Source organism: Abramis brama (genome assembly GCF_963993115.1).
Source record: "Abramis brama genome assembly, chromosome: 18".
Classification (NCBI taxonomy): domain Eukaryota; kingdom Metazoa; phylum Chordata; class Actinopteri; order Cypriniformes; family Leuciscidae; genus Abramis; species Abramis brama.
This window is the reverse complement of record NC_139980.1, coordinates 10,729,332-10,757,213: the sequence shown is the minus strand read 5'-3', so window position 1 is coordinate 10,757,213 and position 27,882 is coordinate 10,729,332. Positions and strand designations below refer to the sequence as shown.

Sequence of the window (27,882 nt, the reverse complement as noted above, 5' to 3'; positions counted from 1 at the left end):
TGACAGAAACTTGGGTGAAATTCAGTCACAACTTCTTGTGATTGTCCAAACTGGCAAATGTTAGTTTTAAGGATTGTAATGTTTGCCAGGTCAAGCAATAGTACTTGAGTTTAAGTCAGGAGTCTCAAGTCCACATCTCTGATATCCACTGATAAACATTTCATCGAGCAAATCTAGGTCAAATGTGTGTTGAACAGTTCTGGGCTGCTTTAAAAACTCTTGAGGAAAAGTTACAATTAAGGTGAATACAGATAAAGTGGGACACTTAAGCTTTATTGAGAATTATGTGTACATTACTTACTTAATTTATTCCTGTGATGGCAAAGCTGAATTTTCAGCATCATTTTTTTTTAACCCTAAACTTTTATCTTAAATTAAATTACTTTTCAATGAGCATGGGGCATTGACATTGCCATTTGGATCTCATTTGAAAAACAATGTGCAATCAGGAAGTCCACTTTATGTGGCCAACACTGCTAAATTATGTTTTCCTTTTGGCTTCTAGTTAAATATTGGCTCTTAATATTTGCCAGTAATTTATGCCTTTTGGTAAACATGCATCACTATAACACATACTCCTCTTTTTCCAGTCCTTAGCAAAATTTACATTTGATAATAATAAACATTTGATAATAAACATCATGGTTAACTGACCCTTCGCAAAGAACTTTTGAAATAAATGTGAATACACATCAAGAAGGTATGTTGTTTCAACCGCGGAAATACGTCAATACACACCATTTTTCAAGTTCAAGTCCACCGACGACAGTCTACTAACTCTCCTGTCTGGTTAGTTTGTCGGACACAATGGCGGATTCGGCATTATGAAACTCCCGGCGAAGAGTGAATAGAGTGGTGCAGGTATGACAACACTTTGTAGGCCAGTCGGCAGTTAGCATCACACTGGTTCCCTCTCCAAAAACCCAATAGGATTTTCCCATAGGCTTTTGGATTATCGCTACAAACAAGCTCTGTGATCAACAAAAGTTTATGATACTTGCACGTTTTGTCCATCAAGATAATTATCACAAATGAACACAACTTTTATGAATTTTGAAGCCTAAATGCAGTCGCCAGAAGTAAAAAGCTAAAGGTAATCTATAAACGAACCAAACAACGGTCCCACGACTTCAACGTCACCATCACTAAGCTTCCGACAACTCTTTCAGTTATCTAAAAAAAAAATTCGAATAGTTTATAAGAGCACAATTATAAGCATAAAAGCGGACTGAGTCTACCTTTTCGGCGTGATGACGTTTACTCTCCTCAACTCTCGCCTCTGTAGTGCCATTTAGCCACTTGTTAGCCACCGCCTTTTTCAAGACATGTAACAGCTTCAAAAATAGTACTGATGTAGAATAAAATGTGAAAGTGTCTTGAGCTTGTGTTCACCACAGACCTTATTTCAGCCATTTAACCCAAACCCCATAAAAAAAAACAAAAAAACATTGTGACTTCGGGACGATGGAACCATCCTAACTCGTTTCCGTGTTTTGGCCTACAAAGTGATGTCATTCCTGCACTCTACCACTCTATTCAGGTCACGTCGAGCCTCTGCGAATGCATTGTGATCAATGCTGTGCTTTGAAACTAGATCTCTGGCATCAGTTGACACCTTTATTGCATTGTTGTGGTCAACTGTTGGTGTGTTTGCTTTCCAGGAATCAGGAAGATAGCAGTTAAAACGGTCACTCTGTCTCTCTCACGACGCAAACACTATTAAAGTTAATAATCAGCCATCCACATCCTCTAAGTAATTATACACAAGCACTGCATTGTTTTTGTAGTATAAATGTAGGTCATCACATTTTTCTACTTCTAATTGCTCAAATTAGCTTCATTTCAGTATACTTAAATGAGGTGCATGTTCAAAACAAGTCGTTCGAAGGGTAGTTGCCTAGTCGGATAGATTGTGTGAGAAAGAAAATGCCACACAATGAGCGTGCAGTGACTAATGGACTTGTTTGTGTCTTCAAAACAATTACAGCTCCCCTCTCACTTTAATTTGTGTGTGTGTGTGTGTGTGTGTCCTGTCAATGTGTGGAGGGTCTTTTATATACAGCAACTTTAAGCCTAAAGACAGGTGTGGAATGAGGTCAGTCATGAGCCGATACACAATCTCTAATGCTGGCTGTGTGTCACGCACGAGGCTGTAGTGGCAGACGCAGTGACGCATTTGGAAGTGAACGATGAATGTTGAGTGCGTGGCTTTAAATGCAACCGAAGCATTCAATTGAAATTCATACATAATGTGATGGTACTACGGCTCCAAGGCTGGAAAAAGTACTAAATGCATCTTATGTTCAACGAATATGTGTCCTCTCTTTTGTGATGGAAAGTAGCCAATTATGGTTTGTGGCTATGGTTTTACACTGATGTTCAAAAGTTTGGGATCAGTAAAGATGTTTTTTGGAAAGAAATGAATAATTTCATTCAGCAAGGACACATTAAATTGATCGAAAGTGACAATAAAGACATTTATATTTTTATGTTACAAAAGATTTATATTTCAGATCAATTCTGTTCTTTTCAACATCAAAGAATCCTGAAAACAACTGTTTTCTAAATTGATATTAATATTAATTGATATTAAATATAAATGTTTCTTGAGCAGCAAATCGGCATATCAGAATGATGTCTGAAGGATAATGTGACATTGAAGACTGAAGCAATGATGCTGAAAATTCAGCTCTGCCATCACAGGAATACATTTCATTTTAGAATATATTAAAATAGAAAACAGTTATTTCCAATTGAAATCATTACTATATTTTTTTTATAAAATAAATGCAGCTTTAATGAGCATAAGAGACTTTTTTCAAAAACGTTAAGAAATCTTACCAAACCTAAACTTTTGAATGGTAGTGCTGACTAAAACATAGTGGCTATTTTTATTTTTAAATAAAAGACGAGGCATTTGTAAGCCCCACTTATAAGAAAAATAAATCAATACAGGAAAAACTGTATTATTTTTCCTGTATTTAACTGTTTTATGGGCTTTTTTTACACTTGTTTTTCTGTATTCACAATGTAAACTGAAATTAGGTGAAAATATTTCGCTTTTTCTGACTCTACTACTTGTACTTGACTCTACTAATTGTTTCGTTTAAATTTTCTTAGTCAATCTTACCTCTTCGTATTATATGCGGCCACCATTTTAAGCAGATGGCTTTGTATTCACAGAGCTGATATAAATATGTTTTAGTTTGGCAGCCAAATGACGTCAGTCTATTTTTAGAATCACTAATAGATGTTAGACATTATTTGAATTTTTTCCCCTTTATTTTCTTTTTCTGTTTCCTGCAAAACTCTCACATGCAGCAATAATATCGAATATATTATGTGGCATTGTTAGAGCAGTGGGTGCTTCCTCACTCAAACACACATTCACACACCCACAACCATTAATGCAAATGGACTGGGGTAAACTCTGGATTGTTTGTGTAAGAATGTTGGTAATGGACACCCAGCGGCAGAGCAAAATGCACATTGGTTTATTTACCCAGCCTGTTGTTTGCACTCATTAATTTGTAACTTTGCAAATACACACTCATATGGTTGACTTGCATATTGTCTCGCACACAAAAATCTCAAATTCACTTGTGTACATGCATCACTCTACCTACACACAATAAATGAAAGGTCATTATGATCTCTTCAGTTCCAGAGATACACACATTTGAACACCCTGTGCAAAAGACCAATTATCTCAAAGCTGAAAAAGACAGAGTGACTGTTGTCGTGTTGAGATGACCTTTAAAAGATCATACATAAACTGTAATTTACTCACTCGACCTCATGTCTTCCCAAACCCATACTGTTACAAACTGTTCTCAGATCCTCTGCCATGACCAGCTGGTCTTGCTTTCTGTCTTGTGCTCACAAAGCAGCTGAGTCAGAGAACACTGGGTATCTAAATATATACTGACACACACACACACACAGCGCCCCTACAGACCTTTATGTCCGCCTCTCACTGCCACCTCCACTGCTGACCTACTGCCTGTTTTATCAATGATTTATTGCCTGATCTGATTATGATGAAATATTGTGGGGCATCAGAAGAAATGGCTTAAACATTTTCTCGGTTTAGTCGTTTTTATATTTCCTCATTAACTCGCTCACTCATTTACCCACCCTAATGTCGTTACAAACCAGTATGATTGTTTTTTTTTTCCCAGTGAAACAGAAAAGAGGACATGTTGAAGATTGTTCTGGCCGCTCTTTTCCATGCAATTACAATGAATGGGGACAGAAAGAATGTCAAGATAATGATTCAAGCATCAGCAATATTTGATTCAGGGAATTCATTTTTCCTTTTGAGTTTGATCTTGCAGTTCACAAAACCATTCCGAATGATTTGTTCACAAATCTGACTGATCTAGTTTCAGCAGTTAAAGGGATAGTTCACCCACAAATGAAAATTCTGTTATCATTTACTTACTCTTATGTCATTCCAAACCCATAAGACTTTCGTTGATCTTGGAAACACAAATAAAGATATTTTGGTAACACTTTAGTTTAGTTTGGCTGTTTATTAGTACTTTTGAAGCACATATTAATGCCTTATTCTACATGACCATATTCTACATCCCTTAATCCTACCCAATACATAAACTTAACAACTACCTTGCAAACATTAATAAACCATATTTAGGAGTTTATTGAGGCAAAAGTCGTAGTTAATAGTAAGTTAATAGTGAGAACTGGACCCTAATCTAAAGTGTGACCGATATTTTTAATAAAACATGATCGATTTCTGTCCCTCCAGTGAAAGTCCATTCCACAAAAACATTGACGCTTCAAAAAGTTCATAAAATTTCGTAGAAGAAATTCAAGCATGTTTGAGCTTCTGATACCATATCTGATGTGCCTTATGAATTAGCGTTGATCAGTGTTTATATGTGAATAAAAGCCTAAATTAAATCTGTTCATCATATAAGTGATCATGTCTCTTCAGAAGACTTTGATTAAAAAGTAAGATCAACGTTTTGGTCTTATGGCTTTAGAAAAACATGAGTAATTGGCAGAATATTCATTTTTTGGTGAACATTTGAACAATGAAAAATTATATCAATTTCAGTCTGTTCCTCACACAAAGCTATCATATGACTTCATAAGACTTATTGTGCCCTGTTTGAAAGCTTGAAAGCTTTAGTTCTTCATTATTAATTTTTGGGGAACAATCCTACTAACATTGGGATGGGTGAAGAATGAAGCTGTCTTTGATATAGCTAGGTAGAGCTCACATTGGTCAAGCTGGTCTAACCGCTTTTACTATTGGTCTCTTCAGGGATGACAGCAGTATCTTTGATGGGTTGATGGAAGAAGATGAGAAGGACAAAGCAAAAAGGTGATTATGCAAACAAAACATTATGATTATGGTTGCTCAATGGGAATTTCTTTTTCTTAACCAAGGCAAACTTCTATTGTGAGCCAACCCCTCATTCCATTATCTAATGGAAGAATGGATTAAACATGATTCATTACACTAGAGGATTGTATAGACAAGTCATTTTCCACGTTAGTATATCTAAAGTGGTTTTGTATCAGGAATAGAAACTTAAGTGTGACCTAGTTATGACTGTTTAGACCTGAGTGCACAGATTCACCCTCATCTTCTGTATACAATCACAGAACCGTGAAATGGTTTCTCTCAGCATTGCAAGATTTTTCTCAGATCAGATAGTGTCCCATTATCACTTAAATTGAAGAATTTAAGATAATTAATAGGTAGTTACATGACGTGTAGTTTAGAGCTCAACTGTGACTTTGAAAGCTTCTGAAATACCAATGAAATTATGTCATTATCTTATTACCTTAAAATCAACGATTGATTTCCACTGTGGAATTTTCCACCTCTTGTTTTTCCACCTACAGAGTATCTAGGAACAAGTCGGAAAAGAAGAGGCGAGACCAGTTCAATGTGCTCATCAAGGAACTGGGCACCATGTTGCCGGGAAACACCCGCAAGATGGACAAGTCTACCATCCTACAAAAGAGCATCGACTTCCTGCGCAAGCACAAAGGTTACTGCAGTTTCATACCAATTATTAGTTGCCAGATGATTTGCCATGCGTTTTAGATCAGTTATCATTTTGAAAATACAAGTCAACTTAATATTTTCATTGACTAAAAGAAAAAAAAAAACAGAAATCTAAACAATTTTCATATTTTCAATCAATAATGTATTCAACATTTTTGACATCCAACTTTTTCTCTGTAATTGTTTAGTTGACTAGTTACTATCGATGTATTCTGGCCAAGAACCGCCCACTTAGACAGGAAGGAGCCGTCTGGTGACATGTAAAACGTGTAAAACCTCCACCACAGTTTGCTTTTCTCACTCAACATATAGAAGTAGATATTTCTGATATAGTCTTATTGATAGACAAAAGTCTGCATACAACAATTAATCTGCATACAACAAATTGGAAGCTGCAGTCAAAGCAAAAGATTGAACAGGCACCACCAAAGAAATTAGGACATCTTTTAGTCGCTATATATTCCTCAAATGGAAGGATTGCTTTTGGTATTATTTTTGGGGATGATACCATTTTTGAAAGAGATTCAAAACTATAAAAACCTTGTTTTACGGTGCTAATATTAATAAGTACATAATTATGCTCTATGAGTTCATTCTGTTATAAATAAAGTAAACATTTTATAATTAATCAGACATTTAGTTTATTAAAGGGTTAGTTCACCCAAAAATGAAAATTCTGTCAGTAATTACTCACCCTCATGTTGTTCCAACCCCGTAAGACCTTCGTTCATCTTCAGAGCACAAATTAAGATATTTTTGATTAAATCTGAGAGCTGGATCAAAAATAACGACTTTATTCCACTATTCATTTCCTTCTCTCTGGGCCTCGAGTTATTTCACGTAGTATCCAGCTCTCAGATTTAATCAAAAATATCTTAATTTGTGTTCCGAAGATGAATGAAGGTCTTACGGGGTTGGAACAACATGAGGGTGAGTAATTACTGACAGAATTTTCATTTTTAGGTGAACTAACCCTTTAACCTTATGAAAATACGGTAAGCTTGTATTGTAAAGTTTGTCCTCCTGTATTTGAAACCGAACTCTTGTTGTTTTTATTGTCTTACCATCAGAAATTGCTGCGCAGTCTGAGTCAAGTGAAATCCGTCAGGACTGGAAGCCGCCCTTCCTTAGCAATGAGGAGTTCACACAGCTGATGCTGGAGGTGAGGACTTTCTCTTACTGATACACACTTGCCTAAAGCCCCTACTCATGTGTATTAATTCAGTAAACGCTAAAACTACAGTATTATGGATATTCTTCACTGCTTTATTCTTTTAGGCGTTAGATGGCTTCTTTCTGGCCATCATGACGGACGGCAACATAATCTACGTCTCAGAAAGCGTTACGTCTTTATTAGAACATCTACCTGTGAGTATGAACACACTTCATTTATCTGATTAAAAATATTGTGAAACAGTCATATTGTGGAAGTGTTATTACAATTTTAATAAATTTAAAAATGTAATTTATTCTTGTGATGGCAAAGCTGGATTTTCAGCCTCGTTACTTGAGTCTTCAGTGTCACATGATCCTTCAGAAATCATTGTAATGTGTGTGTGTGTGTGTGTGTGTGTGTGTGAGATGTGAAGGCCTAGTATGGTAACCAATACTTGGAATTTGTCCTCTGCATTTAACCCATCTAAGATAGTGCACACACATTAGGAGCAGTGAGTAGTGAAGACACACACACTGCAATCCGTGGACACACACACCCGGAGCAGTGGGCAGCCATTCACTGCGGTGCCCGGGGAGCGATTGGGGGTATGGGAGCAATTGGTATTGGTATTGATATGCTGATTCGCCGCTCAAGAAATGCTTCTGATTGTCAGTGTTGAAAACAGTTGTGCTGCTTAATATTTATGTGTAAATACATTTTTTGAGGATTCTTTGGTAAATAGAATGTTTAGAAGAACAGCATTTATTTGAAATATAATTTTTTGTAACATTAAATGCAAATGAGCAGTGGCACAATGCGGCGACCACTAAAGGTTGTGCAATTGTCCGTCACCTGATCAGTTATGAATACAATGGTTGATACAGAATGTTTGCTAGAAAAAATAACTCTGCAACCTCCAGCAATTTAAACACTGTCCACGTGAATGCAGCTTTACTGTGCAAGCATGAGAGATACTGACAAAGACTGTTGTTGTGTTTTCAGTCTGATCTTGTGGATCAGAATCTGTTGAATTTCCTCCCACTTGGTGAGCATTCGGAGGTGTATAAAGCCCTGTCCACACACATGCTGGAAGGAGAGACCCTCACCCCAGACTACCTAAAGAGTAAGAATCACTCATACATGTTTATCATCTCCTCATGACCAAATCATTGGCTTCATTCTCATTCTGTTTCCTCTGTTCTCTCTTTCTCTCTGTTATTGTCTTATTTCTGAGAATAGACTGTAGCTCATTAATGCTGTTTTCTTGTTTTGTTTTGTTTTGTTTTGTTTGCTTCCCTGCAGCAAAGAACCAGTTAGAGTTCTGTTGTCACATGCTCCGGGGCACGATTGACCCGAAAGAGCCGCCCGTTTATGAGTATGTCAAGTTCATCGGAAACTTTAAGTCCCTCAACACTGGTGAGTGTCAGAACGAGCACCCGCGGCATCAGCCGAGTCTTTCATATGGATCCATTTATTGAATTACCCAGCCAAGTGCTTGATTGCTTGTGCTTCTTATGAAAGAAGATGGAGCAAGGATCATTATTTCAAAAGGAAGTGTTGTGTAAAGCCATTGTGGCAGAGAAACAGGCTTCTGACCCAGATTTTAAGACAGAAAGTTTACCATTTGTGGCTAGAGGTGAAGTGTGTAAGAACAACAAAAATTTGTTTTACACACACACACACACACACACACACACATACACACACACACACACACATATATATATATATATATGTATATGTGTGTGTGTGTGTAATTTTTTTTTGTTTTGTTCTTACACACTTCACCTCTAGCCACAAATGGTAAACTTTCTGTGTGTGTGTGTGTGTGTGTGTGTGTGTGTGTACAATTTTTTTTTTTTTTGTTATTGAAAACAGATAGCCTTGTCCTAAACTCACACCACCGTGGAACCAATATTGGTTAGGATGATCAAACAAGAGAGTTGTTTCCCCACAGAGCCGTTGTGTTCACACTTTTTCCCCCGGGGGAATCAACCTACACATAGACTTAATTATAGTTGATGGGGGAATATTAAAACTTTTACACCTTTAAGATGTATTTATAAGCACAGGAAGCAGTTTTTTCAATTAAATTTCTGATACAAATGTTTGTTAAAGGAATAGTTCACTTTAAAATGAAAATTCGGTCATCATATACTCACCCTCATTTATTTTCAAACCTGTATGAATTTCTTTCTTCTGCTGAACAGAAAGGAAGATATTTAGAAGAATGTCAGTAACCAGGCAGTTTCTGGGTCCCATTGACTTCCATAGTAGGAAAAAAATATACTATGGAAGTCAATGGGACCCAGAAACTGCCTGGTTACTGACATTCTTCTAAATATCTTCCTTTCTGTTCAGCAGAAGAAAGAAATTCATACAGGTTTGAAACAACATGAGGGTGAGTATATGATGACAGAATTTTCATTTTAAATTGAACTATTCCTATTGCTTAAGTTTTTTTAGCAACAGTAAAGATAAGACAAAAAGAACATCCACAATGACAATTAAATCATTTTAATTCAAATTTAAAAGTAGATCTTACCTTAGGATTGTAATTATATGCTATTATTTCATAAGTTCAGGTTTTAATAAGGACAATTTTCATGTTATATTTTATGTTAAGAAATACGTTATATGCTTTAATGCTTAACACATTAATAAATGTTTATACATTTTTTAAATCATGGAAAAACTTGTGTGTCACAGTTTAACTTGTTATTTTTGCTGCAATATTTTTATGAATTATTATCCTTCAGAAATGGTTCTAATTTACTGATTTGGTGATCAAGAAACATTTCTGATTATCAATGTTGAAAAAGTTGTGCTGATTAATATTTTGAAGAGACTGATACTTTTTATTTTTATTTTATGTTAAAATTATTAACAGAATTTTTGTAACATTTTTAGATGTCTTGCTGAAAAAAATAAGTATTTCTTTAAATATTAACTTCTTAAATCTTACTGCCCCCAAACATTTGAATGGTAACTTCTCAGAGAGATACCATGATAGTTTTGTATATGTGCGTGTGTGTGTGTGTGTGTGTGTGTGTGGGTGTGGGTGGCCTGGTAAACCCTAGATTTTTACTAGAACAAAATGTTCCCACAAAGATGGCAATATCCAAAATCCTTGTCCTTTTTTTGGAAAACAGCTTATAAATCATAGTAAGTGAGGTTGTGAAAATGTAAAAATGCAGAAAGTTTGTGTGATGGGTAGGTTTAGGGGTAGAGTTAGTGTAAGGGGATAGAATATACAGTTTGTATAGTATAAAAATTATGGAAAGTCCCCATAAAACATGAAAACGTGTGTGTGCGCACATTTCCCATTTTAGTGAGAGTAAAATGAATGAATATGATAATGAAATATTGACTAAATGTAACAGGCATTTTCATCAAAAAACATTAACTACGTGTTAAAATGAACACTGCAGGAGCTTGCTGTTTTAAATACAAAAAGTGTTTGACGTTTCCTCACGGTTTGCTGCCCCCTAGTGGTAGGCTGAAGAAAATAAGCTTACTGTTCATTATTTCTCTCTTAAAAAACGTCCTTTTATAAAGATTCGCTTGTCTTTTTGTCTTTAGTGCCTAACTCAACACGTAACGGCTTTGAGGGAGTGATCCAGCGATCGCTGAGGCCCGCTTTTGAAGACAGAGTGTGTTTCATAGCAACTGTGAGGTTAGCCAAACCTCAGTTTATCAAGGTGGGTTGAGCAAAAGCCGACTTGGCACCTTCTCATTGGTCCTGTGACTTCTAACATTTGCCTGACAGACAGTGACAACCTCAGTGAGATCTGCTGTGTACATGCTCATCATGACAAAAGATGTGTGTGTGTGGGTGTGTTGATAGACACTATACATGTTTGTGCAAGAATTAGCTTTGTTTGTGAAGACACTGATAAATGACCAGCATACAAAACACTCAGTGTGAGAAGTAGGTCACTTGGTTTCTGTTCTCGTTTTTTTGTCTGCTAGACGTGCTCATAAGTTCGAATGGTCCTGTTTATAATCTCTGTTTCGACAGGAAATGTGTACTGTAGAGGAGCCCAATGAGGAATTCACCTCCAGACACAGTTTAGAGTGGAAATTCCTCTTCTTGGACCACAGGTACAAACCTCATCTGTTCTCATGACTGGTTTTGTGTTGCTATGAGCTCATTGTCAAGAGCACGCATCACCTTACCCCTCCAGTAAAACTAAAGAGTACCTCTGCTAGTTTGTTGTTCTACTTAGGCCTTGCTTACACCGGATATTAAGATCTGTCTCAGGTGATTTGATCACTAGAGGTCAGACGAGGACAGGATCTATGATTTCATGACTAAATAACTAACTATGTCAGTGTGTTACTAGTTTTTGAAAGACAGAAGAAAAGACAGACAGACAGACAGACAGACAGACAGATAGACAGATAGACAGATAGATAGATAGATAGATAGATTGATAGATAGATAGATAGATAGATAGAAAAAGAAAGAACTAAAGGATGAAATTAAACAAGGAAGGGAAGAAAATAACGAGGAAAGATGGAGAAAAATGAAGGAAATAAAAAGAAAGTGAGAAAGGAAAAAGAAGCAAATCATGTGACTGATCTTAACACATGCGTGCTTTAAAGGTTTTTTGTTTTGTTTCTAAGCTGTGTGTAACCATCAACGTTTCAAACCCCATTTTTTTAGCACAATGGTTGATTGACAGTTGAGTTGGTGACAGATTAACATCTTTCAAAAGGGCCTCAAGATGACTTAAAATGATTTAAAACAAGACAAACCAAGCATTAAAATATGGCCAAACAACTAAGAATCAAGTAAGGCATAATCTACGGCTTTAACCGATTTGAATGCACTACGTTTAGGCAAAGAACCACCCGACTCGAAGCACCGAGCCATGAATTATCCCGCTCATACCATGGTCATTTGCCAGCAATGGCAACTTAAAGATGTTATTGATATTTGCCGCATAATAGTTGACTGGAAGGGTAAAAATTATGATTAGTCAGTTACTGCTCTTTAGATCTAGCATTCTGCCTGCTTTGAATAAGACTAAAGTAAAGTACTGTGTACTATTACATTTATTTGAGTGAATGAATTATGAATTACTTCAAAACCAGCAACGTTACGCCCTCAATGTAGCATTATTACGCCTAATGTAGCAATTCGGTTGCGAAGTTAACTTATACAGTTAAGGCAGGGCAGTTTCTGTGCTCCTGTAGGTCTATGTGTATGAGGCGCAGCATGATCTCCGAGTGACTCAATGAAAGTGATATTGTGCTTCAATGAAAACAGCGCATTAATGTAATAGAACGGTGCTAAAACTGACTTGGAACTACCCGTGTATTAAACGGTTTTATTGTACACCTTCCAGCCAATTAGAATAGAGTATTCAGAGAGACTAAGGTATAAGATATTTTTAATTCACCCTCGCAACAACTGTTTGTTTCCTTTGAAGAACCAGGATTCACACTATTTCAAAACCTTCAAAAAAGAGGTAGCCCATTTTAGGTTGCCTAATTTTATTTTATTTTTATTTTATTAATGTAAATGTAACGTAAATTAATCAAATCATAAAACTCCATGGGCATTTTTATAATGAATATAAATTTTTCTAGTAATGCCAAGCTCTAAATAATACAAATTGTGAGTACAAAATATGTTTATAAATAAGTCTTTATAAATAAATCACTGTCCACGTGCAGCCTAATTTTTGTGTCTATGCAGACGGTGCGCTTACACCAGCGTTCACTAGACAGCAAAGTCCACTAGATAGTGCGCACGCGCCGAACGAGTCTTTCCGTGCTCACGGCCAAAGGAGTATACTGGAGATGGAGCGGAATGCGGAAAACCAAGTATACCCAGGCCTTGATGCTTCCTTTAAGATTTTTCTCAGTTTTTGAGCATGTGTTTATTGTACATGCTTACATTTTGTTAGCGCACAGTATATCTCAGAATTATCAATAGCTCACATTCATCCAACAGGCTCAAAGGCTTGTACATCTGGAATAGCATGAACATAATTTTCTCTATAAAATCTAATACTGTTATGCTTGGAAAGGTTTATACTGAATTTAGTCGAGTCGTTTTGGAAAAATAGCTGCTGGCGCTGCTGCTACTCTATAAATAGTTCAAATCAAGGATTCAGTTTAATCGGCACAGATGCTAGATATTAAAGCGATTGAATTCGATTTTCCACATTATCAGTCGTTTAGCAGAAGCTAGTGACGCTTCAGATCTTTTTATCCCAAAACATTTGCATGTGACTCAAGGAATGCCTAAAAATATGTTCCCAGTTTTGATTTCAGTTCAGTTTAGTTTTCTCCTGTAAAACATCTTGACATTTCTAGTCAAAAAGTACAACTTGGCATTTGTGCTTTTTATTGTTTTATTTTATTTCACAAAAGAAGACACTGATAATATATATATATATATTTTTTTTTTTTTAAGATGGGGTGTCAGTATAATCTCAAAACAAATACCGGTGAATAAAAGATGAGTAATCAGATTAAAATCAATAAATTATAATATTTAAAACTTATGAAAATCATTACATTTCAATGTTAATCTTTCACAATGACACATTTACATGAACTATATGAACACAAATATATTTAAATGTAAATTAATAACTTTATTAACTTTTATTAACTGGGAAAATGACCATGTGCAGCTTCTTTGAAGTCTGAACTTTGACCTCGAAAATTATTTTACAATAATAATTTTAAAACATGTTTTTAACATTGATATCACCAATGACAATAAATAAATGGTTCCAGGGTATTCATTAACAAGGGTATTAATTAAACTTATTTTGTTAGTTTTGTTATACTTTGCACTAATGTTTAACCTGGAAAAAAAATAAATAATAATTAAATGTCATAGAAGTGGTATACCGGATGAAGCGCACAAGGCTTTTTTTCAGGCACTTGACAAATTCAAATAATTTTGAAGGATTTTTTTTCTGTGTTGTTGAAATGGGCAAAACACAAAAGAGTCACACAGTTTCATATTATTTAACAAGCAGTTAGGTTATAAAATTATGTTTTTTATATAGAGTTTCTTGACTATTTGAAATCTTTTTCATGATTGAAATCTTTTTCTTTTTCAATGAACATGTTTTTGACCCTACTGAATACATGCATGCGGATGATGTGAAGTTGTTTGTGTTATGTTTTGCAGGGCTCCTCCCATCATAGGTTACCTACCCTTTGAGGTTCTGGGTACTTCAGGGTACGACTACTATCACGTGGATGACCTGGAGACTCTGGCCAAGTGCCATGAACACTGTGAGTTGAACTACTGTTTGTATTTGTGTGTACCTACCTGTGTCTCCCTACTTCTAAAGTTTGAAAATTGTGTTTGAATGACATTGTCTTGAGTTCTGACTTTGTAACAATAATACATATAATCTCTCTCTCTCTCTCTCTCTCTCTCTCTCTCTCTCTCTCTCTCTCTCTCTCTCTCTCTCTCTCTCTCTCTCTTTTCTCTCTCATCTGCAGTGATGCAGTATGGTAAGGGCAAGTCGTGCTATTACCGTTTTCTGACTAAAGGTCAGCAGTGGATCTGGCTTCAGACTCACTACTATATCACCTACCACCAGTGGAACTCGCGGCCGGAGTTCATCGTCTGCACGCACACTGTGGTCAGGTGAGACTTTCAGAACATGTAAAGTTTGATTGGATATCTACTAACAAGAAAGGAACAACTGTCATTTTGTGGTTTTACACAGAATCCTAACCAGGCACAACACTATAAAGCATAAAGCAAAACATGGTGCTACTGTTTATAGAGAATTTCTTAGTTTTATTCATTTTTTGTCTTAGTTATGCTGAAGTGAGGGCTGAACAGCGCAGGGAGTTGGGCATTGAGGAATCGCCTCCTGAGATCTCAGCAGACAAGGTGAGACACTTTCAGTTCAGTTCAGTTGTGAGTTGTTCACCCTGTGGTCTGTGTGGGTCCTGACCAAGCGGCAACCTTCCTGTCTTTCTCTTGAAACCAACATGGAAGTGACTTAAACCGCAATTCATCGACTTGCCGCTAGAGACAGGCTGCAAAAGAGAGTCAATTGCCCAACTTTACAGCAGAAAAAAATGTTTACAGCCTGGTGCAAAAAGTGGTTTTAGTCTATTAAGCTAATTTTGCCCTTCATGACAAATGTGAGTTTTTTTTATGACTCATCCATTTAAATTGTATAAAGCCTTAAAGTTCTGCATAATTAAGGGCGTGGCCACTTGTTACTGGCGCTGCTGTTACTACTAGCCGTTTGTCTGCTGTCTGTTAGCCGTCACGTCACCTCAGCTAATCCCGCCTTTTTGCCCATTTTCGTTTATCCGGGAGTGTCGCGCGGTGACTTGCTAACAAGATTGCGACGGCCGGCTCCGCCCACTTTGGGCTTCAAAAATACTCTTCAGAAACCTACTGGTGATGTCACGGACACTACGTCCATATTTTTTTTAAAGTCTATGGTCCTAACGCCCCAGTATAGTGACGGGAACACTATACTGTCAAAAAGCAACGTCCTTCGATTGAGATGTTAAACCGAGGTCCCGACTCTCTGTGGTAATAAAGAAATCCCAGGATGTCTTTCGAAAAAAGAACAGGGGTGTAACCTCGGCATCCTGTCCAAATGTGCCCATTGGCCTCTGTCCATCATGGCCTCCTAATAATAGATATACTGACTGGCTTCATAACTCTGTCTCCTCTCCACCAATAAGCTGGTGTGTGGTGAGCATTTTGGCGCAATATGGCTGCCGTCGCATCATCCAGGTGGATGCTGCACATTGGTCTTTGGTCTACAAGACATTTATTTTGTTCCTGTTTTATTAATTATTTATTCAATTCTGAATTCCCATTCATCCACAAAATATAACAGACAAATATGAAAAATAATATTAATAAGTAAATATATTATACAAATTTACATTTATATATTTCATTTGGGCCTGGTTTCACAGACAGGGTTTAGATTAAGCCAGGATTAGGCCTTAGTTCAATTAGGGCATTTAAGTGGCTTTTATGAATGTGCCTTAGAAAAAAAAACATTGCTGGTGTGCATCTAGAGACAAAGCAATGGCACTGACATATTTTAAGATATGCCAATGCAAGTTCCTTTCAGTTAAAACAGCTCAAACATGCATTTTAGTCTGGGACTAGGCTTAAGACTTGTCTGTGAAACGGGTGGTTGATATATTAATGTATTATTATATTTAACATTTTAATACATATTTTCTTACATAAATTGAATACATTTATTCATATTTACATATTTTATTTATTATCTATTCAATTTTAACAGGCAAATATGTAAAATAGCATAACGTTTATTTACACACACACACACACATACACACATAAATATTATATATAATATTCATATACATGAATATATGTGTATGTCTGCGTGTGTATACAGTATATATTTTTTATTATATTAATAAAACATTTCATTACCCTTTTTATTTTTAAGGGATGTTTTTTCCCCATAATTATTTTCTGTGGTAAGCAACATTATTGCACAAATGTTGTTGATAGATCTTAACTGTTGAACCCAGAACTATCCTTTAACCTCACTCCGTTTCACTCTGCTCAGTCTCAAGACTCCGGCTCTGAGTCCCAATTAAACACCTCCAGCCTGAAGGAGGCACTAGAGCGATTCGATCGCAGCCGCACACCCTCTGCCTCATCACGGAGCTCCCGAAAGTCCTCCTCACACACCGCCGTCTCGGACCCCACATGTACGTATTCCATACCAAAGAGAGACCGTGTTGGTAAGCAACACAGCCACTACATGTTAAGATGTTTACACATATTTCAGTAGTGTGACTGGCCCATGTATGTTTGTGTGTCTGTAGCCACACAGACAAAGCTGCAGACAGACCATAGCACACCGCCCCGCCAATCAGTGTCTGCCATTGAGATGACATCACAGCGGAGGTCCTCCATTAGCAGTCAGGTTGGTACATGTCATCATCATCAGAAATACAGTGGAGCCGACACACAAAACCCAATTTAACATGGAAATAAACAAAAATTTTGGATGAAAATTTGAAAATAAAATGAAATTGTCACCTCTTATGTATGTGGGAGTTTTGACCTTGTGTGTCGTCCCTCTTCAGTCGATGAGTTCTCAGAACACAGGACAGACAATGGCAACATCTCTTGTGTCTCAGCCTCAGCAGCCTCAAACACTTCAGCCCACTGTGCAGGTAATTCAACATCCATATTACTGCATTCACTAGTATCACTCTTGCAAATCAGTGTTCGACTGATATCGGTCTTTCGTTTGAATTGAAAATCGATTCCAGTTCTGGAATCAGATAATTGTTATAAAACAAAAATTTCGATTCAGCTTATCAGTTACTGTCTGCGCATTTTAATGTGGTTTTAAACCATTCAAATGCAAGAAGACACGAACGAGAACTCAATTTGGCACTCGCACGCTGTTTTCTGTGCTGGACACATCCAGAGCCTGTGCACAAAAAGCCACCTCTCATTTAGTGCACAGTTCACAAATACTGAATTGAGTTCTCTTTCGCATCCTCTTGCGCTTGAACAGACAAATACACTCAAAATTATGTCAAAATAGCCTCGTAAACACAGACGGTTATGTCTTAAGTGATCTTAAACAGTCGATGGGGAAAATGCATGTGTAAGAGTATACTGGATCCGTGCATTCGATCTTAAAGTGACAGTAGCCTAATCAACTTGCTGCCATCTGTGTCGTTAATGTTAATTAAAGAACAAAAGAAAAAAATCAATTACTGATCTTGACTGAATAATCTTTGTAAGATTAAGGATTAATCTATTTTATTTATAAAAAGAAAACCATGCAGTGTTATTTTACATTTGATTTCAATTTCTGAACTTTCAGTTGTATTTATTTGTGCTATTGCTAATTTGCTTATTTATTCTTATTGTATTACTGACTGTATACTTGTCTTTAATACTGTTTGAAATTTATATTAGTTAGTTTATTAGTTAGTCTAGTTTATTACTTGTTCTTTCAGCTGTTGATTTATTTATTTTTTGTTCGTGGTATTCCGCTGCAACAGAATGTTTTGCAAAAAGACAGAATAAATGTTTTATTTTATATCTAAATATTTGACTTCTTTTTTTTTCTTTTTTTTCACTATATTGGAATCAAAACTAGGAATCAGAATTGATAAGCAGAATCAGAATTGGAATTGTAACGCTAAAACACCCAACCCTAGTGGTAATCACCATAAATCATCTACAATTTACATTTACCAAGTGTAAATATACTCTACCATTTTTTTTTTGGAGAAATATTTGTATTCAGCAAGGATGCATTCAATTAATCATATGCGACAGTAAATACATTTATAATGCTACAAAAGATTTCTGCTTCAAATAAATGCTCTTCTTTTGAACTTTCTATTTATCAAAGAATATTGAAAAAATACGCATCACGGTTTCCACAAAAATATTAAGCAGCACAACTGTTTTGAAAATTCAGAAAAGAGTTATTGTAAATAGTAATCATATTTCACAATATTACTTTTTTTTGTATTTTTGATCAAATAAACAGCCTTGATGAGCATATGATACATCTTTTTAAAACATTATATATTTTAAAAACATATAATTTAAAAAGTATTAATATCACATGATAGGCAAAATAAGATTTATTATATATATATACGTTCTGAAGACCTGTATTATGCTGGTAGTGTTAACATTTAAGGCCTATTCAAATTATTATTATATTATACCTGGTGCTGTTTATTGTTTTGTAGCCAGTTATCCAGTTTTCCACACAGATGGATGCAATGCAGCATCTTAAGGAGCAGCTGGAACAGCGAACGCGCATGATTGAGGCTAACATCCACAGACAACAAGAAGAACTGCGGCAAATCCAGGACGAGCTGCAAAGGGTTCAAGGGCAGGGCTTACAGGTGAGAGCGTCTCCTAGCTTTTGTTTAAATGTGCACTCTATGCCTCGAATTGACACCCTTGTGTTTGGGTATGTAGATGTTCCTACAGCCAGGAGGCGGCAGTCTCAACCTCGGCTCAGTACAGCTGACGCAGGGATCGTCCGTGCAGCCAGGGGGCGCTCTGTCCATGCAGGGGGCGGTGGTGCCGGCGGGGAGCCTACAAAGCGGCCTGCAATCCACACACACGGGGACACAACACGCTGTCACACAGCATCCTCAGCAGGCTCTGCCACAGCAACAGAACCTTCTCAGAGATCAGAGCTCCACCCTAACTCAGGTGATAGAGAAGAATAGTGCTGTAAGCTTTGACCATTTTTCATAGAAAAGTGAAACTGTCAGAGTACCAAAAAATTGTACTAGACATATTTACTCGTAAAATTTTAAGATCATGCATATGCACTCATCAAAACAATGTTTTTCAACAAAATTTTGGTTTTAATTTTACCATAATTGAAATCCTTTAGGTAACGCAAGTCATAATATGTTTCTAAGTTTATATTAAATTCTATGTTCAGCATATTTAAATGCACATATGAAGTTTCAATGGAGATCATCACAGTACTTAATGACAGAAAAACTCATTTCAGTGATTATTATTGCATTACAAGGTTATTATTATTAACTAAAACTAAAACAAATCTTTTATTTTCTGTTCATTGAAATAAAACTGTGATAAAATATATAAATATTATATGTGTATTAGAAATGTTGTCTTGGCAAATAACTGAAAAAAATAAATAAATAAAAATGAAAACTGCACTAAAACTAAATTAAACCTAAATAGTAAATAAATAAATAAAAATGACAAAAGCACATAAATTTATTAAAACTTAAACTATAATTAAACAGTTAATTAAAAAATTTATATAATTTTTTACATTTTAAATCCAAAGATCCGACTGATCTGTAAACAAAGTCTGTGGTATGTTCAGATAAAACATCCCTCTATTAAATGCAAAAGTAAATGTATAATATAGTATTAGATTGTGTGTACATCCTACTATAATCTAATATCAAGTCTTTCTATCTCTGTCTTTTCTTAGCAGTCTCAGAGGTCGTCTCACACGTTGCAGTCTCCTCAAGGAGCACTGCCGGCATCTTTGTATAATACCATGATGATCTCTCAGCCGACGCAGGCCAATGTTGTGCAGATCGCCACAAGCCTGGCCCAGAACAGCAGCCCGAGCGGAGCCGCGGTCGCCACCTTCTCACAAGACCGGCAGATACGGTACATGTAGCACTATTACAAACACACACACTGACACTTCATAAACATGAAGCGCACATATACGGTTAAATTTGCACATTAGAATACTAGACTAACTTAAAAGAGTATATATACATATATGACATTAACTTTTAACATTTAACTTTTTCCTGACTGGCCACAATTTTGACCGATACCATGGGGAAAAACTGCCATATACTGTAGATATTTTTAATATTATCTCATAATTTGGAAAGGGGTATATTAGGCTGCTGTCACTTTAAGACCTGACACACGCATCCATTATACTTTTACACATGCATTTTCTTTCTCAACTTTAAGTTCACTTTCGGGAATGAGTAAAATTATGCGCAATACACAAATTCAGGCCCTGTAACACCAACAATATTCATCTGGAGCTAATGAAACAAGTGTTTTAGGGGAGGCGGGTTTGTGTGTCAACTCGCTGTTAGAGAGATCATGAGAGAGTGAGAAAGCACAGCTGGTATCGTGTACCTGTTCTGCGGAAATGAGTATTGGAAGCGTTTCAGATATTTCAGTATCAATATCCAAAAATCTGTATTTTTGACAACAGTAGTTTATTCTTTCAGATGCCTTTATGACACTGCTGAAATCCACCCGCATTTGGCAGGTTGTCTGGTGTTAATGTCAAGCCGTCTGTGTGTGTGTGTGTGTGTGTGTGTGTGTGTGTGTGTATATATTTCTCCTTTGGAGGCTATAGAAACCTACTGGGTAATTTCTGATGAACAATAAAACATTCTAGGGGACCCCCGACCATGTCGCAGTAAAACTGGTCCCAACATTTGAAAAGAAACTTATAACTAAAATCCTGTCCTCCTGCCTCACACAGGTTCCCTGCTGCCCAACAGCTCCTCACTAAGCTAGTAACTGGCCCAATGGCATGTGGTGCAGTTATGGTGCCTACCACCATGTTCATGGGGCAGGTGGTGACTGCCTTTGCCCCGCAGCAGGGCCAGCCTCAAACAATCAGCATCACCCAGCAGCCGCCTGCACAGACGCCGGAGCAGCAGGCTCAGACGCAGTCACAGACGGCTACAGGAACAGCCCAACAGCAAGGACAGGCCCAGGCTCAGCTCGCCCAGCAGCAAACACAATTCCTACAGGTACCACGCAGAGAACTGAGAACCTCTTAGCATCGATGACTCCTTCACTGTAGCATATGTTTGGTCAGCTTACTGATTAAACTGACTGTTTACTGAGTACAGCTTACTGATATAGTTCAGCCATAAATGTAAATCATTTACTGTAATCAGTTACTCACCCTCACTTCACAAAAAGTGAAATTTGGAAGAATGTGTTGGTTGTTTTTTCCAGACAGTTGCGATGAATGAGGGCTTGGATGCGAAAGCATTGTAAAAACAATAGAAAGTGGATCACATGAGTCATGACACATTCCTATTCATTCAAGAGAGGAGTAGTGATGTCTGATTTGTGAAAGAATCATTCTTTGGAGTCAGATCTTTTAAAGGAACCTAATAATGTGGTTCACAAAAGCGGTGTAAAAGATTCTTTCACAAATCAGACAATACTACCTTTTTTATTAGTCACCAATCACCATGTAATCAAAATTAATTCCTTATTTTTTCTATTGAATGTTGCAGTGTTAATGATGAATGATTTGTTAGAGGACATCATTCTTTAAAAAAAAAAAAAAATATATATATATATATATATATATATATATATATATATATATATATATATATATATATGCCTCTGTAATCTTTAATTAACTCTTTAAAAAGTTGCCAGCCAGCTCCAGCATTATTGATCATTTTCAGAAATTGCATGGCCCTCAGAATGTTTTGTTGTATGAATATCTGAACATACAATATATCAAATGAAGAACAGAGACTCTGATTTTATCAAACATCAAACAACTTCATACATTCTTTTTTTATCAACACTTGAATGTGGGTAAGTTTCATAAAAAAAGCAACATTTTGAATAAAAAGCTGAGAAAATAACGTTTTTGTCAAAGATTATGTCTGGATCGGATTCAGAATGATGATTAAAACATATCGAATAGATCACGTCCATCAACACCCCCAAAGCTTCACAGTCCTATACCTCTTTGTGGGTTCGATATTTCATTTAGTAATGTTAGGTAGATGTGTAATAGCACCCCTACCTTATAACAGTGAAAACATGGATTGCTGGAAAAATCTGTCTGTGGCAAGGAAGCATTGTGTCATAAATGATGGAAAATTCTATCAGTGGCAGGAAATCATTGTGTCATTAATGATAGGAAATTCTATCAATGACAGGGAAAGAGTTGAAAAAAAATCTATGTCCCCCTCGCTATGTCATCTCTTCTCTGATCACCGGTAATAGTCCATTTAGTTTCTGGATCACTTCAAGGATCAATTCCAAATGGACAATATCAAGTCCCGTCCTAATTTTCTTTTTTCACATTCAATAGCCGTCACGTGTATGTATATCACGACAGTGAAGTAAACCTCGGGCACATTTTTGTTTCATATCGACTTGAACTTTGATTAAAATGGAGAGCTTGGGTGGCTGACAAGATTTTTAGTGAATAATGACCTAAATCTCTGTCTGTTCCACACATATATGGCTTATATGGCTCTAGAAGACTTGGAATACAGCAAACAAGTTCAGCAGACTACTTTTATAGTGCTTTTTGTATCTTGATTTGAAGCTTAAAAATTGAATGAAAGAATAAGTGAGATGAACATTTTTGAGAGAGCTATTCCTTAAAGGGCACCTATTATGTCCATTTTCACAAGATGTAAAATAAGTCTCTGATGTCCCCAGAGTGTGTATGTGAAGTTTTAGCTCAAAATACCCAACAGATCATTTTTTACAGCATGTTTAAATTGTCATTTTTTGGGGCTGAGAAAAATGCGCCGTTTTAGTTTGTATCCCTTTAAATGCAAATGAGCTGCAGCTCTCGGCGCAGAGGGCGGAGCCTCACAAGCTCGCGCTCCGTCAGAAAAATCTCATCTCACGGAATGAATATCAAAACAGAAACTCTCAGTAGCGGTGTTCATTTCTACGCTAAAACTGCAGTGTGAGTCAACAGTCGTGGGAGGGGCTTGTGCAAAAGTACGTCACATTGCCCCGAATCTGAGAACGGGTTGTTCTGAAACAGTGCTTATGATTTATGGGGACAAAAAAAAAGCACTGGGTGGATTTTTATCATTATAGGGTGGTTGTGTACACACACTGCCAACACACATTTATGTTCAAACACCATGTAAAAGTGAATTTTGCATAATAGGTGCCCTTTAAGATAAGCACATTTTGCTTATATATTCAGCTGTTATTTTGAGCACTTTTTTGATTCAAAATATATTTATTCATATATCATAATGGTACATTATAAATTTGTGATGCCTCAATTCACTAGTCTTGTTTTTTGTTTTTGTTTTTTTGTCTTATCGTGTTATCAGCAGGATTTGAATATCGCTACCACATGTATATTTATGTTGTGCATTTCCTCCTGCAGGCCCCTCGGCTTTTGCACGGCAACCAGTCTACCCAGCTGATCCTTCAGGCAGCGTTTCCTCTGCAGCAGCAAGGCACCTTTGCAGCTGCAACACAACAGCAGCAGCAACTGCAACAGCAGCAGCAACAGCTGCAGCAGCAGCATCAACAACAACAGCAGCAGCTGCAACAACAACATCAACAACAGCAGCAGCAGCTGCAGCAACAACAGCAGCAACAGCTGCAACAGCAACAGCAGCAGCAGCAGCAGCTACAGCAGCAACTGGCAGCTCATCGCTCAGACAGCATGACGGACCGCTCCAACGCGCCACCTCAGTAGCTGACCGCGCGTCAGGGACACAACCAAATCTCCACTGAGCAGTCTTGCATGCTGGGGGGCTTCTGAGGGGGGGGTTTGAAGCTAAAAAAATAACAGTATTTGTACTGTACCCTCTCAGATACCCTTCCACTGCTTATAGGTGAAGGGCCAGACCTAATTGGGCGTCGTTTTTTCACCCCATGCCCTATTCCACCTATAGGCAGTTGATCAACGGCTGCTTGCACTGAATTCTGGGAGAGGTCCGACCACGAACGCCGAACTTATCTGCTGGCTGGCAAAGGGAGCAGCGGCGCCTGGTTTTCCGCAAGCTGTCACCATCACATCCCCTTCGTCTCGTATGCCCAGTGTGTGCCGTCATCCCTCTTTCACAGGTTTAATTTATGCAGAACGAGTGCTTCGAGACTTGGAAGAAGTCCCGCAGGACAAACAGCACCTCTCTCTTTCTCTCCCTCTTTCCTCCTCATTTTACTTGTCAAAGTAATTATGGGTCAGAAAATATTTTTAAGAATGTCGTGTGGATTCCACTTTTATTGTACAGTTCACCTGTAAAATAATGTGTAAATATATGGACAAAAGGAAAGAGAAACTAATATTTTATATGATGCATGAGATGAAAAGCGTAGTCTGTTATTTGTAGCTTTGAATATACTTTTTTTTTTCTAATATTCAAAGGAAAAAAAGGCTAAACTTAATACACATAATGGCTGATCTCTTCACAGACTTCCTTTTTCCAGTGGGATGGGGGTGAGTGTGTGTATGTGCTTGCGCACGTGTTCGTATGTATGTGTGTCTGCCAAGCAGGCAATGCTGGATCCTCAGATTGTGTCACAGTTTGTTAAAAAACTAACTTCATATTTTTAGTAAAACTGTTAAAGGAACAGGCAATCTTTAGATGTTTTGCATCTTATGCAGTAACACCTTAGTAATTGCAAAAATATAGATATGAATATTTTAGAGAGATGTTTTACATTTGTAAATACTGTAAAGAGAAGGCTTCAGATTTAGTATAGTCAAAAATATTGAAATGGGGCTTCGACTGTTTAGCGCAGAATCATCACAGCTGGAAATGTCCTCACGACGTTCGCTATTATGTAACGATGATAGTTACGGTACTCTGCTAAACTGGAACTGACGCTTAAAACAGCAGGGTTATGATGGGGAAAAATATATTCACATAGCGTGTTTGATCTTAAACAATACAGGTAAATGAGCTTAAGGCTAAGCCATAGCTTCCTCTAGTTTTACAATGGTTTACATGGTTGTTAACGCTGTTATACAGTGTTTTCGGTATGATTCACTATGTAGGTTTGAATAACCATAAATATAAACAACCAAACCTGTTTATCATTTAGAGATTTTCACATATTTGCACAGCTTTAATGCAGGAGTTCTTTCACTTGCCTTTTTCGGGTTTCCTCTCATCGTCAAACGATGACATTTCAATGATAACGACTTGACTTTGCAAACTTCTTCCGTACTGATAGACACTCTTGAAAATCAGGAATGTATAGGTTCCCTAGTACCTCTGTAATGCTGACATAGTCACTAGCAACTTCTAGCTCTTTGCCCAAAGCACAGAACACAAGCCTAGGGTTGACAATCTGATTCTGTTTATTGACCCCAGTAGTATTACAATTAAAATATGCCAGATTGTAGTTGATTAATTTGATATTTAAACTGTTTAACTGTGTCTTCAGGATCTTGAGATTTATATTTATGCATTTTTTGACAAGACAGTCATTGTTAGAATTGCAGTCTCCTCAAAGTTGCTCGATAAGACATTAGCACTTAATCATCAGCACTTAGCCATCATGAATGTTCAAAAGTAATAGTTATGTTTTGCTGTAGGGTCAACATAAATTAAAATTATATAAATAAATAATAATATATTTAATTTGTCACAAAATTTTTTTATAGTTTTTATTTTTTTAATAACATATTGACATATTTTTGGTCTCACTTTATATTGTGTTTTTAACTACTATTCACTAATTTTTAAATTAACAATATAAAACAACAAACTTATTTGTGTACTTACATGTTTTACATTGTACTTGTATTTAAAAAGAAATGCATGCATGTAATTACGGCTGTAATTAATTTCTGTAATTATATCTATGATTACACTGTTGACCCTTCCCTTACCACTTAACCCAAACTTTAAATTAACCATAGTAGCAAACCTGTCTCTAACCTTTCCCGTATCTCGCCTCAATAGCAGAAAAAAATAAGTACATTTTAACAATAAACATTTTGGTAACACTTTATTTTAGTGTCATTGTTACATACTGCATGTTACATGTAGTTACTTTTGTAATAACTATAAATAATGCATAATTACATGCAACTAAACCAAACCCTAACCCTATAATAAGTACATGTGCACTGTAAACAAAAAAAAATTAGTTTCAACTTAAAATAGTAAGTGTTCGTACTGCATTACATTAAGTTTAGTCAACTCAAATATCCAAGTTGTCACTTACACGTACTTCACATTTCAAGTTGACTAAAATTACGATTTATGGCAGCACAAACACTTACTTTTTTTAAGTTTAAACATTTTTTACTGTGTAGTTACTTACTTTTACTCAGTACTTAAATGCATAATTACAGTGTAACAAAGACACCTTAAAATAAAGTGTAACCAAAAATTGTTGTGTGTGTAAGTAATAGTTAAATGCATCTAATATAAAGTGTGACCATTTCATATTGTAAAAGCTGAGAGTAGCAGGTAGCAAAGTTTTGACAGTTGTATTGGTCTTGTGAGACAAGACCATGTTATTGTTTTAATTATTCTAATCGTCACATTTTAGTGCACTAATGAGCAATATTGCCTTTTTAAGGTTAGTACAAATAGACAGTTTCATTCCAATATTTTCCATATCAGAAGTGCCAGTCTGAATGTTCAGTTTGTGCGGGATGTTGAAGCCTCCCACCCAGAGTGCTGGTCCAATCGCTGTTCATTTTGCAGTATCCACCCGATAGAATATCCCAAGTGGTCTATTATAATGCAGTATGTAATCAAACTCATCCTTTTGTTCGTTACTCTTCGAGTCGCTCCTATAGTATATGACAGTCATTAATGTGTTGGTTATGGTCTCTATGGTCATGTAGACATAATGGATGGCTGTACATTTCAGTGCCACAGACATTTTGTGACCGAAAAGCATGGCTAGAATGAGCAAGGCGAGATTATTGATTGAATGTAACTGTCACTTAGCTTTATAGTAACTTTTAAAGAGGATTATATATATAAAAAATAGATGTTCTTATTTTTCTACAGCAAGGTCAGAACAGAGAATTTATGCAGATAGGCTATAGTTGATGTATAAAACAACTGTTATACATCTTTTGCACGGAAAGTGAACAGAATATCAAGCTTACTCCACATTGTAACCTCAAATGAAGGATTTTAACAAACTGTGACACACTGGAGGACCAGTCGAACTTTCTCCCCACAATGCAGTTGGATTCAGGAAGTGGTTATTTTAAGGTCTTTGTCCGAGTAAGAGAGGACATTGATTTATGCTACCGACTCCTACTTATGTTTTGGAGTATTTGAAGGTAATACGTTCAAAAAATAAAAAGCAGTCTTGCTTAAAAAGTAAGACGACCAGTCTGGGTCACAAATGACCTTCTGATGCATAGTGAATCCTCTCACACTTGCATCAGATGTCAGTTGTTGACGCATGCAATGATGTTTT

General features: G+C 36.6%; 1 protein-coding gene across 4 annotated transcripts in view; it reads left to right on the top strand.

Annotated features, from left to right (window-relative positions):
- clocka (clock circadian regulator a) overlaps positions 1-24,891 on the top strand; it is a 62,570-nt gene extending 37,679 nt beyond the window's left edge. The window contains exons 6-24 of one of the 4 annotated variants that reach the window (XM_084091345.1): positions 5,294-5,353; positions 5,881-6,029; positions 7,117-7,208; positions 7,325-7,414; positions 8,205-8,325; positions 8,505-8,618; positions 10,785-10,903; positions 11,224-11,306; positions 14,365-14,471; positions 14,685-14,832; positions 15,009-15,084; positions 16,775-16,919; positions 17,037-17,137; positions 17,301-17,390; positions 18,942-19,100; positions 19,177-19,416; positions 20,186-20,367; positions 21,218-21,491; positions 23,861-24,891. In XM_084091345.1, the coding sequence (XP_083947471.1) occupies positions 5,294-5,353; positions 5,881-6,029; positions 7,117-7,208; positions 7,325-7,414; positions 8,205-8,325; positions 8,505-8,618; positions 10,785-10,903; positions 11,224-11,306; positions 14,365-14,471; positions 14,685-14,832; positions 15,009-15,084; positions 16,775-16,919; positions 17,037-17,137; positions 17,301-17,390; positions 18,942-19,100; positions 19,177-19,416; positions 20,186-20,367; positions 21,218-21,491; positions 23,861-24,178 (2,668 nt within the window). In that variant the 3' untranslated portion in view covers positions 24,179-24,891. Of the gene's footprint in view, positions 1-5,293; positions 5,354-5,880; positions 6,030-7,116; positions 7,209-7,324; positions 7,415-8,204; positions 8,326-8,504; positions 8,619-10,784; positions 10,904-11,223; positions 11,307-14,364; positions 14,472-14,684; positions 14,833-15,008; positions 15,085-16,774; positions 16,953-17,036; positions 17,138-17,300; positions 17,391-18,941; positions 19,101-19,176; positions 19,417-20,182; positions 20,368-21,217; positions 21,492-23,860 lie in introns of all 4 variants that reach the window. The other 3 variants (XM_084091344.1, XM_084091343.1, XM_084091342.1) reach the window with 3 other exon arrangements.
- Positions 24,892-27,882: the final 2,991 nt, after the last annotated feature.